The sequence below is a fragment of the Lupinus angustifolius genome, chromosome LG05 (assembly GCF_001865875.1).
Source record: "Lupinus angustifolius cultivar Tanjil chromosome LG05, LupAngTanjil_v1.0, whole genome shotgun sequence".
NCBI lineage: Eukaryota > Viridiplantae > Streptophyta > Magnoliopsida > Fabales > Fabaceae > Lupinus > Lupinus angustifolius.
The window spans coordinates 3,098,453-3,113,753 of NC_032013.1; the positions used below are offsets into that span (position 1 = coordinate 3,098,453).

The 15,301-nt window shown below is 33.6% G+C and overlaps 1 protein-coding gene and 1 pseudogene across 3 annotated transcripts; one reads left to right on the forward strand and one right to left on the reverse strand.

Annotated features, from left to right (window-relative positions):
- On the forward strand, positions 2,680-6,261 carry LOC109347488 (annotated as a pseudogene).
- LOC109347489 (long chain base biosynthesis protein 2a-like) lies at positions 9,952-15,007 on the reverse strand. Of its 3 annotated transcripts, none has more exons than XM_019587368.1 (12): positions 14,755-15,007; positions 14,593-14,658; positions 13,966-14,054; positions 13,466-13,611; positions 13,243-13,367; positions 13,059-13,152; positions 12,497-12,660; positions 11,928-12,089; positions 11,497-11,623; positions 11,198-11,364; positions 10,983-11,090; positions 9,952-10,499 (listed from the first exon to the last, which is right to left on the reverse strand). In XM_019587368.1, the coding sequence occupies exons 1-12, from the start codon at positions 14,878-14,880 to the stop codon at positions 10,425-10,427; spliced, it is 1,449 nt and encodes a 482-aa protein (XP_019442913.1). In that variant the 5' UTR covers positions 14,881-15,007; the 3' UTR covers positions 9,952-10,424. The 3 variants fall into 3 exon arrangements, with proteins under 3 accessions (XP_019442913.1, XP_019442912.1, XP_019442914.1); XM_019587367.1 differs by having other exon boundaries at positions 13,960-14,054; XM_019587369.1 differs by having other exon boundaries at positions 10,396-10,499; positions 10,894-11,090; positions 13,960-14,054.

Below are 15,301 nucleotides of genomic sequence, written 5' to 3' on the forward strand. Positions count from 1 at the left end.
TATATATATATATATATACACCTGTTAGCAAAGTTGTATTCATGTTAAATAATTGAATTGATGTAATTTGTACTTTATGTTATACTATTATATAAAGTGAAAAGATGAGATGAGATGGATATGATAATTTCTAACCGGTGGGAGGTTACTATAACTGTAATACTCGTCAAAACAATAAAAAAAAACACTAACACCCATTTCTTTTATTTTTTGAATGGCTTCAATCAAACCGTGAGATTCTTTTTATGAACAAATCACCCCCTTTTCTCTTCCCTTGCCACTGCATGGGGGCTTTGGAATTAAACCTTTCATTGTCATGCATTTTTATCCTTTAATGTTGAAATCAATTTTTTATGTTAAAGACTTAAAGTCTCAACCTTAATGGATTTAATCTTGTAGGAAAAGGTATTTGAAAGAAGGGACGTCAAAGTTCCTTATCACCATGTTGATATCCATAGGTTAATAATGTGAATATTTATTATCTCTTATAGATGCTCATCATATTCATCATAAAGCATAAACAACCAAGGTTTCATAAGATATGTCGAAGGTATGTTTGCGAGTTTGATTTTGGAGGAGAAGAAATAGAAATATAAAGTTTGAGAGTCATCTCACAGGTATATTTTATGTCTTTCAAGTTTTTCCCTTCCATTTTCCCCCTCCAAAAATCAAATCACAGACAAACTCTAAGACTTTGTTTGGGAGTTAGGAGGGAAAGAGAAGGAGAGTGATCAAAGGGTTAGGAAGGGAAGGAAAAAGGAAGGAAATCCTCTCCCTTGTTTGAGAGTATGAAATTTAGACGAATGCGGATAAACTAATGATAATGTAATAATATTTTTTTATTTTCCCTTAAAAATGTAATTAATAATGAGAAATGGACAATAATATGTAATTATATATTATTACTAAACATCTTTAACTATTTTGATATTTTATCCAAAAAACCCCAAATTGGGGAAACTTTAAAAATAGACACATGGAGGGTTTTGAAGGGTTTGAGAAACCCTCCAAAACCTTCCCCTCTCCTTCATCAAACTCCCAAACAATGTGAAAACTTTCCAAAACAATCACTTCTCTTCCCCTCCAAAACCCCACTCTCAAACAAGGCCTAAAAGATGTTAGCAACCAAGGACAAATCTACATGGGAAGATGGTGACCTTTGAGGGTGATTTTTGACTCCCATAAGACTTCGAAGAAGTTATGATCCGGATCGTGATTGCTCACTTGGTTAAGAAGTCATTTGTATACAGATTTGACACTGTAATGTCTAGATTTGTCTTAGGCTTTGTTTAGGAGTTAGGAGGGAAAAGGAAGGAGATGGATGAAATAACTCCTAAGACAAAGTTAAATCCTAAGACTACCCATGAGAATAAATTCTCATTTATTAAACTTAAGTAAATAAATAAATAAACTAAAAACTTTCATAATTTCCTTCCAAGAATATGAACTCCAAGTGGCTCTCCTAATTGTAAGATTGTCCTCCACAAATCATAGGTTGCCCCCCTTGGTTTATATCATACGCTCCTTCTTGAAAAGAATTTGTCCTCAAATTTGAGGCACCATCTCCTCCTGGATCAAAGACTATCTTCTTTAATTGTTTGAAACAACTCTCCACATATTATCATTGGTCATACCCTTGATGAATAATCCATTAAGAAGAAAAGCAACCATAATATTTGTTGTTAAAAAATGTGCATCTTTAGAAAACACCATAATAGTTGAGTCTTCATGCCTTGTCCTCATCACATCCATAGGAACAATTTGACCAATGTAAAATTCAGCCTCCCATAAGGGTGGATGATCAGGTGCTTCTTCCTTAAGGAAGATTACTCTAATGTTTTGCAAAAAATTTTGAACGAAACCAAGCAAAGACGTGTTAGTGGTAAAAAATAATTTTCCACCCTGGAGTGGTAAAAAATAATTTTCCACCCTAAAGCATTCATTTCTAATTCTATATTGTCTAATGTGTGCAATCATTCAATGCACAACATTCACATCTCGGCTACACGAAGTCTAATATCTTATTAACATTTTATCACCCAACAATCGGTCCCATATAACATTGTAGGTCTTATAACCTTGTGGTAAATCCTCCCCTACAACTTGAGTGATACCTCTTATCACATATGACACATGAATCACTTCACTATTTCATCCAGCCTGTTTGATTCTTATAGTTCATATCTCCATTAAATTTTCCATTGTATTGTATGATTCACCCAAAATACCTAAATCTAGTGACTTGCAGTATGATATGATTCCAAATATTTAACTACACTAGGATTTGTCTCCCTTGCTAAACTTACACTCCGTATACTATGTCTTATATCAACTTATACGAAATTCATGTGCTTATAAAGTTTGTCTCTACATTTCTAACTTCCCATTTAATTCCTCTTTCAAATCTCCCACTAAGACAATATCATGAGCAATAAGCATGCAACGTGGTCCTCATTCTTGGATATGCTCATGAGGACATCCAAGACGGATATGAATAAATAGAGGCTCAATGTTAAATTATATAAACAATTAATCATTTCATTATGCATAAGTGTCTTTCCCAAAAAAGGTACTTCTCATATGGATTGAATCATTAATCTTTTGATATTCCTGGGATTCACTAATTAGAACACTAAAACCAAAGCATTCTTGATGCCCGGTTTTAAGAAAGGGTGAGGTAAAATTTTGTGAAGAATCCTTTTCAGCTTCATCTGTGTTCAGACCATATATACACAACAATTTTCATTCACCTAATTCATAGGTCAATCAATTCCCAACACAAAACGAAACATCACAACCAAATACCATTCAAATTTCCTCACTGAGATCTATTTATCTACCACATCATTCAATTTCTAATTCCCTCACTTCAGATCTCAACGACGTCGTTTCAGTAAACCATATTCAAATGGGAGCGAACCAATCACAGGAAGTAGTTGAAGAAAGCGAAGAAGAAGACGAAGAAATCGAAGAAAACATTAACGGTCATTTAGTTAATTCCCAACTTGTTAACAATCACATAGTGAAGAAGGTTCTAGAACAAGAACCAGAGATGCTGCCATGTCAGGCATCGGCGTCGCCGCTATCGCCGCAGCTCTCTTCTCTCGGCACGCCGCGTCTCCTTGGACCGTCAATCAAAGTCTGGGATCCCTACAATGTCCTGGCTCCGATGTCGCCGCTGCCAACGCCGCCGCCGTCTAGGTTCTCGCGGAGCTTCTATATGGTGGAGGATGAGGTGATGGAGGTTTTCTTGATTAGCCATGGGGAGTTTGAGTTGAATTTGGCGCCGGATTTGATCGGAGGACGGTTTCCGGCTGCAGCGCTGACGGGGAATGGGAAGCGGCAGGCTAGGGCTTTGGCTGTGTTTTTGAAGTCTCAGGGGGTTAGGTTTAGTGCTGTGTATTCGTCGCCGTTGGATCGGGCGAGATCAACTGCAGCAACAGTTTGTAAGGTAATTTCTTCTCAATTCCGATGTGTTCAATTGTTGTTTTTGATAGATAGATAGATAGATGCATTGAATTGAAGGAATAAAGGTATGTTGTTTTATTGTTGAATTGGAGATGTGCCCTATTAAGTTGGGGTAAATGAGGTAGAGGGTAACACAGTTGCTAGAGAGAGGGGCAGATCGCGAAAAAAACTATAGGCGAAACCAATGTTTTAAATTGCGGTGGTTGTTACATTGCATTTACCGCAATTGTAGAAAATTTGGAGAAAATGCAGCCCATGTGGTCACTATGCAGTTGCGGAGACTCTACTGTAATATTGTGGCCCAAATTGTCATTGTGGAGTGCAATTTAAAACATTGGGCAAAACTATTAAGCTGGATTTAGAGGTAGAACTGAGATGTTCTATGTCATTTCTCTTATTCTCTATGCCTAACTCATTACTGCCAATATGATTTTGACAAATATGTATCAAATAAGTATTAAATTAATTTTTAAGTTAACACCATTACACATGGTGGTATTTGATTGATTGGGAATAGAGGAATAGAGTTATTTTGGCATAGGTGATTTATGTTCTTAGAGGTAAATGGTTTAACTATAGATATGATGTATGATAAGACTAAGACATTATGACTGCATTTGTTTATGTAGTGAATAGTCAATACCATCTGTTATTTTGGTTGTTGTTTGGAATAGTTGTTATTGAATAGCTTGATTTTACTTTTTGGAAGTTGAAGATGAGGAGATGGCATTGGGTTTGCAAATATGAGTGTAGTTGACAAGGGAAATAATTGATCTTATAATGACTGATCCCTTGACTGGTCACAATTTTGGATAACAAATTTGCTAAATAGTTATCCACTCTTGATCACAACTTACCTGTAGTGAACATTGGGTTTTCTTTTATTCATGTGCTAACATATTTTACATTCTTAGGACGTTTCTCTGATGCTGAGTGGGCATCATCTGATTGATGGTTATATGTCAAGATAGCATATTTTTTAATAGGGGTAATGGTTAGCCTGTAGTTTTAATTAGTGATTAGTTTGAATTGTTATTTAGGGTAGTATGTCCTATGGAATTCTGCTAACCTTGAAGTCTATGGGAGAAGTGGTCTTTTGAGATTATTTTTAAATACAGTTCGCTGGCTCTGATGTCTAATATTTTAATATCAATCGGATATTGGCTACAAATTGTATCCTCTGTAACATGAAATTTAGCATTAACTTATTTTCAATATATTTTCGGGATTTTAGTTTCTTTGTAACTTCAGCTCAATGAACAGTGGACAAGATTAGAGTAGGAAAAATGATAAGAAAAGTTTGGCATTGTCAACAATTCAAATATTTTCCTTCTTATTCTTGTTTACAAGATAAGTTGATCTAATTTCCCCCCTTCAGTTTAAACTAATGGATGAGATAAATCTGAGATGGAAACATGGAAGAAAGTAGGAGAGTATGCCTTGCCTTCCATATATGTTGGGTGAATTGTGTCAATAGTTGTGTGTTGTCTTAATAATATTGATGTAACTTGGAATGCCTAAAGGAAGAATTAGATGAAACTAATGCTAGTTGCTTACGAAATTTATTCATTTCCTATTTTCTATTTTACATTGATATATAAATAAAAAGAAAAAACAACCTTCAAGTTCATTTATAAAAGAGTAAATGTTTATTTGGTATTCCAAAGATATACATGACATCACAATAATCCTCTATTTATAAGGATTTTGTTAGCCTCCGCCCTTAGCGTTGAAGATAAGGAAGCAAAATTTGAGTAATGGACTATTATATTACATAATCTAGTGCTTGAAATCTCACTATTGGAAGTTTCAATTGTTAGGAAGTCAATTTTTCCGAGGAACAAATTCAACCCTCAGACGCTCTTTCAGAGATGAGTCAAGGGAACTGGGAGGGCTGCCACCGATCAGAAATATATACACCTGAAATTCTGGGTATCATGGATAGATTCCAGCCAGATTTTACTGCACCTTCTGGAGAATCGCTTAGACAAGTAGAATTCCGGATGATACAATTCTTAAATGGTACTATCCTGGGGTTGCCTGAAAAGTTGAGATTAGATCTATCATCACATCAAAATGAGAGCCAGCCATTTGCTCAGAACAATTCTCAGGCTCTGACAAATTCAATCCACGAACAAGATGGATCTTCCCTCCATTCAAACCAATGGGATTCGCCGCACAGGCATCGACCTGTGTTTTCAAGGAAAAGATCTGGCAAGAGCAGGCTACAGTCTGTGACATCTACCGGAGATATGATCGAAGACGAAAATTCTTCCAACAATGTTAACGACCAAAGTTCCATGCATAATTCTACTTTCAACAACTATTCACCATCAGTTTCTTGTATAGGACTATTTACTCATTCCGTGCCAATTAAGTGTCTCTTGACTGGGCTTCTTGGATGTAGCACAATGATGTCACACAAGTTCTGCATAGAAGATACTTCAGTCACTGTGTTGCAGCATTCTCTGAGAACTGGTTGGCAGATAAAAAGACTGAATGATACAGCGCACCTTAGGCTTCTCTAGTAAAAGAAGCTTTAATCAGCAACTCGAATTTTTGGTATTGGTTTCGACTTTCAACATTACTGTAACCTTTATTTATTCCAGCATTGAACGATTCCAAAGGAGGAATGATGCAGGACTTGGATTGTTATATCAATTCTTTGTTATTTGTAGCATTACTGAAGTTGTTTCTATACATCTAAATGCCATGTATTTATTTCTTTGTACTTCAAGGGGTGCATTTGTTTCAGAATTGATAGCTATGATGATATAATATATTTATGGGTCTGATTGAGCAGTTCCTTAAGAACATTGTATAAGAAATTGAAAAATAGAATTTTGATACTGAAAACCATGGTTTTAATTTTCAATTTTTGACTTTCAATATACGACTTTTAAATATAGTTTTATCTTATATTTCATAGCTAATGCTTGAAGGATATAGATTAACATTTCCATGTTATGTATTCTAATAAAAAATGTACAATTCGATTTTGTTCATAGATTTTATTTGGCCTCCTCATATGCAATTGGGTGAGGACCTATCCAAATATGGCACACAAGATTGACATAACCATGAGTGCAGGTCTTTATGTACCATTGCTTCATAAGGGAAGAAAGTCATTCACTTAAGCCATTGGATATTGCAGGTAAGACAAGATTGACATTGTGTTTATGCTCTTTTAAGGGTGAATTTATGAGTCAGTTTTTGGAGGGGAAAGAAAGGAATGTAAGATTTAAAAATCATGTTACGAATGTATTTTATAGCTCTAAAACCTTTTTTCCCTTCCATTGCCCTCCAATAAAAGTCGCAAAGGGAACATAATTGTCAAGTGTTTTCATTACTCGATTGCACTGATATATGCATTTTATTGCAAATCTCAACATCGAACATACAAAGCCGAATTCTAGCACTTTCCAAAATACCCATTGGATCATGCAAATTTCCATATTCATAAATACAAAACCTGTGATTCACGGAATAACTAAATTCCTATTCAAAGTACCAGATTTTAATTAAGAACATAAAAAATAAATAAATAGATGAATGTGATTGGGAATTGGCCCACCTTGATGAGATCATGAGAGAGAGAGAGTAGATGATGAACTTTGAAGAGGTAAGGGTAAGCATAAGTCGGATAAGACTTGTCCCTTACCTAACTCTAAATAATGATTAGGTCATTCGTTTGAACCAGAATCAGTTATCGACTAAAGCTTACTCGACTCAAAATGTCATTCAGATCAACCTTTGAACACAAACCTAAACCTGATTAAATATAACATACCCTTTTTAGATAAAGTTTCTTAAAATTACTTATTAATACGAATATGTAATTTGACATATGAAATGATATACATATGTAGATTGTTAAATATGTATATATGATAAAAATAGAGAAACAATGATATTTTCGACTAAAGATATGTTATTACTTTCCACACAATTGAATATACACATATAAATAAGATGAATGAGTGATCATAGTATGTGTCGGGTTAGGTCATGTTTGTCTCTTAGTTAATCCTAAATATTATTTGGGTCTAATACCCCAAACCTGACCCTAGACTTATTGAGACCCGACCATATTTAAACTCCATCATAGTCGGACCAAACCTGGTGAGTAGGTGTAGTCGGATTCCACTTACCCATATCGAAAGGTGATAGACTGAGAGAGAATGGAAATACCCATGAAATATACTTATAAAACTAAAGTCTTCCTTGTTACCATTTCTTCATCTCCTAAAAAACAAGTCATAGAAAATCCTTGGGAAAATTTGTTTAGATTGGATCATTTCCAGAAATGTGAATATGGGAATAGTAATTTTCATGATTGTTTAAAGTTAAAAAAAACATTTTAGGAAAGAGTGATTTCTACAAAAATAATTCCTTTCATGTTTTGATTTCTTTCATTCTCACATTTAAATGAGGATTTACTTCCAATATTATGTCTTAATGAAAGAACAGAAAATAGTAATGTAATATCATTTATTCAGCTTCATACAACATATCATAATTTTTTTATTTCTCTCTCTTAACTTCTTTATTTAATTTTTATTTTGTTTTATGAATTTTTATTTTTTAAAGGCCCATTTTAAAATGGGAAGATCATGAAAATTTGCCCCAAAAGGATAAGTGAGTATGTTTTTTTGCAGTTATTTTGTTGGCATAAATTAAATGGGTTGTCTGTCCACTTTGCCATGGGTACTTGCATGGCAAGCATAATATCAATACTTTAAAAAATGTGAAATTTTTAAATTTTAGTACCAAGTCACCCTTTTTAGTACAATTTTTTTCTTCTAGATTATATATATAATTGATTGATTGATTAGGTGATAATCAATTTCAATATATTTTTTTAATCAACAATATTATATCCACATAAGGGTAAAAATTAATTATTTTCGGAGTGTATAGATATGATTCCTAACATATATCGCTCATATAGATTAAATAATGACCTTTGACCACTTATAATACCAAAGTTTAAGTGAGACATCAACTCCTTATTGGTAGCCAATTTCAATTTTTTTTATCATGTGATTTGGAAATTGGTTTGATAATTTTTAACTTATGTCCATCATCATTAATACTCTATCAACAAATTTTATATTTTTTAGAATTTAAAAAATTAGAAAAAACAACAGAATTATATTTCAAATATGAATTTCGCACTGTTTTTTTTTTAATTTGCACGCACTAGCAATAGATATTGGTATAGTTACCAATTTTATATCAAGTAGGAAACAAATGATAACATTCTTGTGCTCATATTATCATAATATTTTATTAGTGTTTAGTTTTTCTCATAAATATTTATCTAAATAAATTTCCTTCTAAAGTCTTAATAAAATGATGACACTAATTTATGAGACTTTTTTAATAAATTATATTTTGATGCAATAATGTTTTAAAAGGAACTAACAATGTTTATTAGGAAAAGCTATAATTGAATTTGTTTTGTCAAAATCATGTACAGACAAATTAGCTTTTTCGAAAAAATTGAACTATTGAGTTTTATACAGTTAATTTTAAATGTTTTTTTTTTTATAAATTTAAAGGTTTAAAAGATATATAAATTACATAAGAATTGATATTAAAAAAGGTGTATGAAAAAGAAAAAAGATAAAGGCATAAACTTATGCAAATGAATAATGAAGTTAGTTTTTCCATAAGTTGTATTCTTGGTAGAGAATTGAAAACTAATTTCTTTTGAAATATAGAAATCACTAAAATGAGTTTTACCTCTAACAAGAAATTATTTTCCATACACATGACTAGGTGAAATTAAATCAAGCTAAACAAATCTATATAACATATAGAAACTTAAATGTGATATATTTACCTATTTAATTTTTTTCTAAAGTCTAGGTCTATCATGCTTATAAGTCCAGTATGATATGTTAACGATTATCCTATTTAAAAGCTTATTATATTATATTTAAACAAGTTAATGAACATATTTTTAACTAAGTTCGTCTAGTTATAACAATTAAATTATGTTTTTGTATATATTTTTATATAATATAATACAATTAAGTATATCTAATAACCTTAATAGACATTTTAGATAACTTAAAAATATGACATGTTAAGTTAAATAAGATTTTAAAAAAGCATGAGATTGGTATATTTATGAAAAAAAGTCTAGTCTAACCTAATATGTTATAAGTCAATTAATAGGTTCCTGATAAATAGTCTGACCCATTTTTACCCTTACAAAGATCGAGCCACTGACATCCTACTTAAGAAACTCAGCTATCTCCCAACTATAATAAGCCTTAATTGAAAATCTAAAGCATTTTGACAATAAGCTTTTGCCAACAAAGTGTTAGCTTAATGCAAAAACAAACTTTATACTTGTAAGCAAAACTAACCATCACAGGTGCAAGGATTGAGAATTAAAGCAGCATCATGTCAATGGTAAAGAATGAGCAGTTTGGGAAGATTTATTGTGTCATAATTTATACCAAATCAGCTAAGAGAATAATGTAGTTAATATCCGATTGAGCAAATAGGATATTAACAGTGATCTTCTGAAGAAATATATGTCCAAAACAAAAATCAGACACATATACACTTCCCAAGGGATAATGAACTGAAGTTAAACATTACAACCAAATATGAAATACCCAACTTCAATTTTACAACTTGATTAAAATTCTAAGATTCATTTTCAAATGAATAACCAGGGGGCTAAACATTTTCTAATGAAGGTGAATAATTATTAGAGACTTCCCTCCAACAAGAGAGTTCCACTTGAACAAAGATTATGTGGATCTGCATCTCCAAGCAAAGTCCACTTTTTGAAGATGACAACAAATTTATACACAGTAGAAAATTCTAGTGAGGTTGAAACCTATCCACCATAATGAAAACAAAAATGTCCTCTTATCATTAAAGCTTTATGTTTATTATACTTAGCTCCACTTTGTGCTAGACAAACTTCTCTCTCAATCAAACTTCTTCTTTATTGGTTCAGCAAGGAAGTATTTTATGCCAACTAGATCACCCACTCTGCTGATTACCTAAGAAAGAAGAACAATTACAGCAAATTACAGCCTTTAACATATCATAGAAATACAATCCTACAATATGTTTACTTTTTTGGTCCAATAGTATGTCATCACCCTATAGGCAAGGAACTAATCCCTTTCGGGATGTAAGACTGTCCCTCGCAACAAGTGTTGCTCCCAGGAATCGAACCTTTGACCTAGTACCATACATGGAGATCTAATAAGGCCTTATACCGTTAAACCAACACCTCGTTGGTACAAATGTATACTGCGATTCACTATTATTGACCCCGGATATCTAATGCAAGCACAAAAAGGGTATTTCAATTCCATGGTAGAATAGACAACATTCATATTTCTAGCGATGAAAACCCAACCATAATGGTTCAAAAAACCTAAGAGCTACCTTGCTAAACTGGAGTGACAAATTCACAACCACTTGATTGATGCATTTTTCAAAAACGTTAACCATTGGATTAAATTCAAAATATACACCTGCAAGGCTTTCACAAGGTCTTCCTTTGAATGAGAAGCAGATATGCATATGCGTGCTCTAGCCAGTAGCAGTGGGGTTGCAGGAAATGCCACAGTCACAACAGCAACCTGAAACAGTACCAAACCATTCAACAATTATAAACATTAACTAAAAAGATTCATGTCCCCCCAATTAGGACTAAACAAGGAGCATAGATGTATGTTGATACACTCACGTTCTGTCTGAGGCACTCCCTTGAGAAGGCAGGGATTTTGGCTGGGTTGTAAAGCATGATTGGCATTACAGGAGAATCATTATCCCCAAGAACCTCAAATCCCATTTTCTGTAACTCTGATCTGAAAAAGTTGCTATTCTCTCGAATTTGTGCAAGTTTCTGGGCACCTATAAGGAAATGACTGATTTCAATGTAAAGTAAACAAAGTAGATGGATGCATAGATTTTGCATTGGTGCAAGTAAAAAGGCCAAAGAATGGCAAGTGCAGACCAAAGAGCAGAACAAGTGGCAGGACAAACCTCTATTGGAACCATCCTCGCCAAGAATAACCTTTATGGATGATATTATTTGTTGGGCAGCTGGTGGTGAAATTGAAGTCGCATAAAGATGAGCAGGGCAGGTGTACTTCAAGTATTGGATAAGTTCCTGACAGTAGATCCAAAGTTGAATACAATAATCAATATTAAATTACCCTAATAGTAAGATTAACATTTCTATGGTGCAAAGGGCAAACTTGGCCTAAACCAATATGAAAGACAAATTTAAAAAGTTAACTTCCACATGTGAAATTAAAACATTACATAGGTCCGTCCGTTTTTCGCTTCATATACAGTTAAAGCATTTTGTAACCGACTCCTGATTGCAAATGGAAGGAGAATATGGTATGGCTCATATTCAATAAGAAAGAACATTTGAAATGATCTGGTGGATGACTTTCAAATCTGCATACCTTAGATCCGGCAATATAGCCTCCACATGACCCAAATGATTTCGTGAATGTTCCCATCATAATGTCAACATCCGCAGTATCCACATCCAAGAGCTCACAAACACCCCTCCCTGTCTTGCCCACTGCTCCAATGCTGTGTGCTTCATCCAAATATGTATATACCTATAAAGCAATGGAAGTAAGCAGAAACTTAAGTTTGAATGAAATACATGTTTCCACGCAAAAAGACAAACCATTTAAAACAATTGATAGGTGTGAACATCTAATTTTATCCAGCTTGCAAAAAAAATAAAAAGGAAGGTTGAAAAGACACCTTGGTCATTTTTTAGTCAGAATTATTTTTACCAATTTATAGGTATTTTTTAGATTTTAGGAAGTCACTAATGAATATTGGTCCAAAAACGGTAAATGAAGTATTCCTAATTTGTGATACCGATGATCCTTCGAAAATGGGTTGCGATACTAGGAAATTTACAGAATACCTCACCCTATGGGCTTTTCCCTATGGGATAGGTCTAAGAGAATTGCAAAATTTGGTACATTAGATTAGAGCTACAATATTAACCAACCTTGTACTTTTTGCAGATACCTATGATCTCTGGAAGTTTGCAAAGCTCCCCCTCCATGCTGTATATCCCCTCCACTATAACCATTATCTTCTTCCATGGCCTATGGGTCCTTGGCTGTCCCTCAGCAATTAGTTCTCTTAATACTTCTTCTAGATGCTGTGGTGCTGCAAGTAAGATAGCCAAGATGAGAGTGAATAGACAATGCTGTGAGCTATTTGACCAACATAATATTAACACAAGAACAACAGAGACAACATAGAAAACTGCAACTACTAGGCCGAGCACAACACAACCTAATATATATATATATATATACATAACTAAACCAAAGTCAATTCAAGTAATCTTACTTCGCTCTTAATTTTATTTCTACAGAAACTATGCCACCGTAGAGAATTTAACTATATATATATAGTCAAAAGGTAATGACATGATGAAAAACATCAGCCTCTGTCATCAACCTTTGTTTACATAATAGTGTGTACAAATTGAAAACCTGAACACTCCATGACTAATTCATATTGCTTTATTGCTTATTTTGGTATACAGCAAAGACACTCACTATTGTGTAGAAAAACACGAATAGTTGCTCCCGATCCTCGTGCACCATTAACAATTGAATTGTGGTTCAATGAATCACTAATAATCAAACTTCCCTGTAAAAGAAAGCTATATCAATGAATAATCATGCAAATACTTAGTGTCAGTGAACAAGGAGAAAGACAAAAACTTAACATTTTACAGACCTTCCCCATCAAGACAGGAAGAATAGCAGAGTTTGTCACATAGCCCATACCAAAAACTAAAGCAGCTGGCTTTCTAACAAAGCTTGCAACACATTCCTCCAATTCTTTGTGAAGGGCAGTTGTGCCTATTGGAGAAACCACATTTGTGGAAACTTGTCAAGACGCATGCATAGATAAACAAAAACTTTAATTGCTGATATACAAACTAATAATAGCTACCTACCTCCATCCACCCGGGTGCTGCATGTGCTTGGAGAATACTGCTCCAGTGACTGAACTACTCGAGGTGTGCAGTATTCATCAGCGGCAGCAAAACCAAGATAGTTGTACGATCCCAGGTTAAGGCATCGACATACTTTATCGGTTCGTCTGTATCACCAGAAACCGACAACACATAAACTTCTGATCAACAAACGTAACTATTACTGGCTTGTAAATTGACAAAAAGAGCCATGCTAACAACACAGTATTTTCAACACACTGAGTTCATGTGGGATCCACAAACAGAGACTGGACCAGAATGATTTAGTAGGTCCCACAATAACTACAATATCATAGATATTCGACAAAAAATTACGATGGCTGAGGACTGAGGTCTCACATCTGTTCCACATGATAATAAAGATTGTTTGAAAATAGTGTATTGCTAATATTTCTCATTTCTTGTAAGACCCTCCTCTCTAAAATAAAGTACATGCCTAAAACTTAAATATGGACTTATACTTTAAGGTCTTGTTATTATCATTGGAGTAGCGTTCAACTACATCGAACCAAGCATCGGGGGCACTTGATATTGGTCTCCCAAAACAATCCTGCCATAAATAAACTTGAAATCAACCACTTGATAATCTTCATAAATCATAACCACATAATTCAACAATGACCAATGTAAACATACAAAGCACATGCGATATTGTAGTTACATTGTCCAGCTATTGGTTCGGCCATAATTACCTGATACAGGTATGCAATTTGTGTAGTTCACTTTGGTACGTGGTTCATTACTTTTTACTTTCATTTTAAAGATCTTCTTTATGACAAATCTAGTACACGATACAGTGAGTACGTGATATAGTGAATTTGTTATGTGGTATAGTGAATTTGGTACGTATACTATTATAAATGAGAGAATTATGTAATTATTAGTTCGGCATATAGACTAATATTGATACATGCTTCATTTCTTTTCACATTATTATTACAAGATTCTGATTAGACGAATCTCAGGCACAAAAGAGAATCCAATACTAACTACTTAGGCACACAAAAATTATGACACGTACTCCAAATGGAAGAAAAAAACAACCATAAAAAAATGCTATTATTCCCTTAAACATGAGAATGAAATACCTGAATTCGAAGGTATAAACGGCGAATATAAAAATCTTCGAGTCCTAAGCAGATCGGTGCATATCCCTGTTTGAATAAAACAACGTATTAGAACTTAAAATAAATGCAGAAAATGGAAAAATGGAGAAAATGAAAATAAAATAACGGTAACGAGGAATGTACGTTAAGATTGTTGGAGGTGAACCAATCGAAGAATTTTCTGAAGAAATCTCTGAATTGACCAAAAGCGAAGAGTAATCCATAGCTGAAATAAGTTGTTAATGCGGTCAAATATGGAATTTCAATCATATTTTTCTTCTTCTTCTTCAATTTGCACAGGAATGTGAATTTGAAATCGGTGATGAGAAAAAGACTTTGATGCTAATTTTAGAAACCCGATTTTGGGGGAGAGATAGAAAATAAGTGACGAGGTAGAACTTTCAATATTCAAACTTCCAAGTTTGAATAGTATTTATATTAACTAACTACCCTCTCCTTTAATTACATTCCTTTTTTAGTTCTTTTTGCTTCTTGGCATTGTGGTTTGTAGGAGGCCACGAATTAATCACATCAATTAACAAGATTATAAAAAGGTCAAAAATTTAATTTTCATACCCTTATCTGGAGAGACAATAATATTCCTCGAAAGGTTAAAAACTTACCTCATTTTTTGTTTCAAAAAAGTGAATTAGTGTATGTATCACCTGTTATTGTTATTGGTTGAAAAAAA

Bases quoted from the DNA above. Each gene is read 5' to 3' on its own strand.
- LOC109347489 (XM_019587367.1), bottom strand. From the start codon at position 14,880: ATGATTGAAATTCCATATTTGACCGCATTAACAACTTATTTCAGCTAT. The intron at 11,624-11,927 runs GTATGCAGATTT...ATCTACTGTCAG, and splicing joins GCTATATTGCCGGATCTAAG to GAACTTATCCAATACTTGAA. The intron at 11,091-11,197 runs GTGAGTGTATCA...GTACTGTTTCAG, and splicing joins GGGAGTGCCTCAGACAGAAC to GTTGCTGTTGTGACTGTGGC.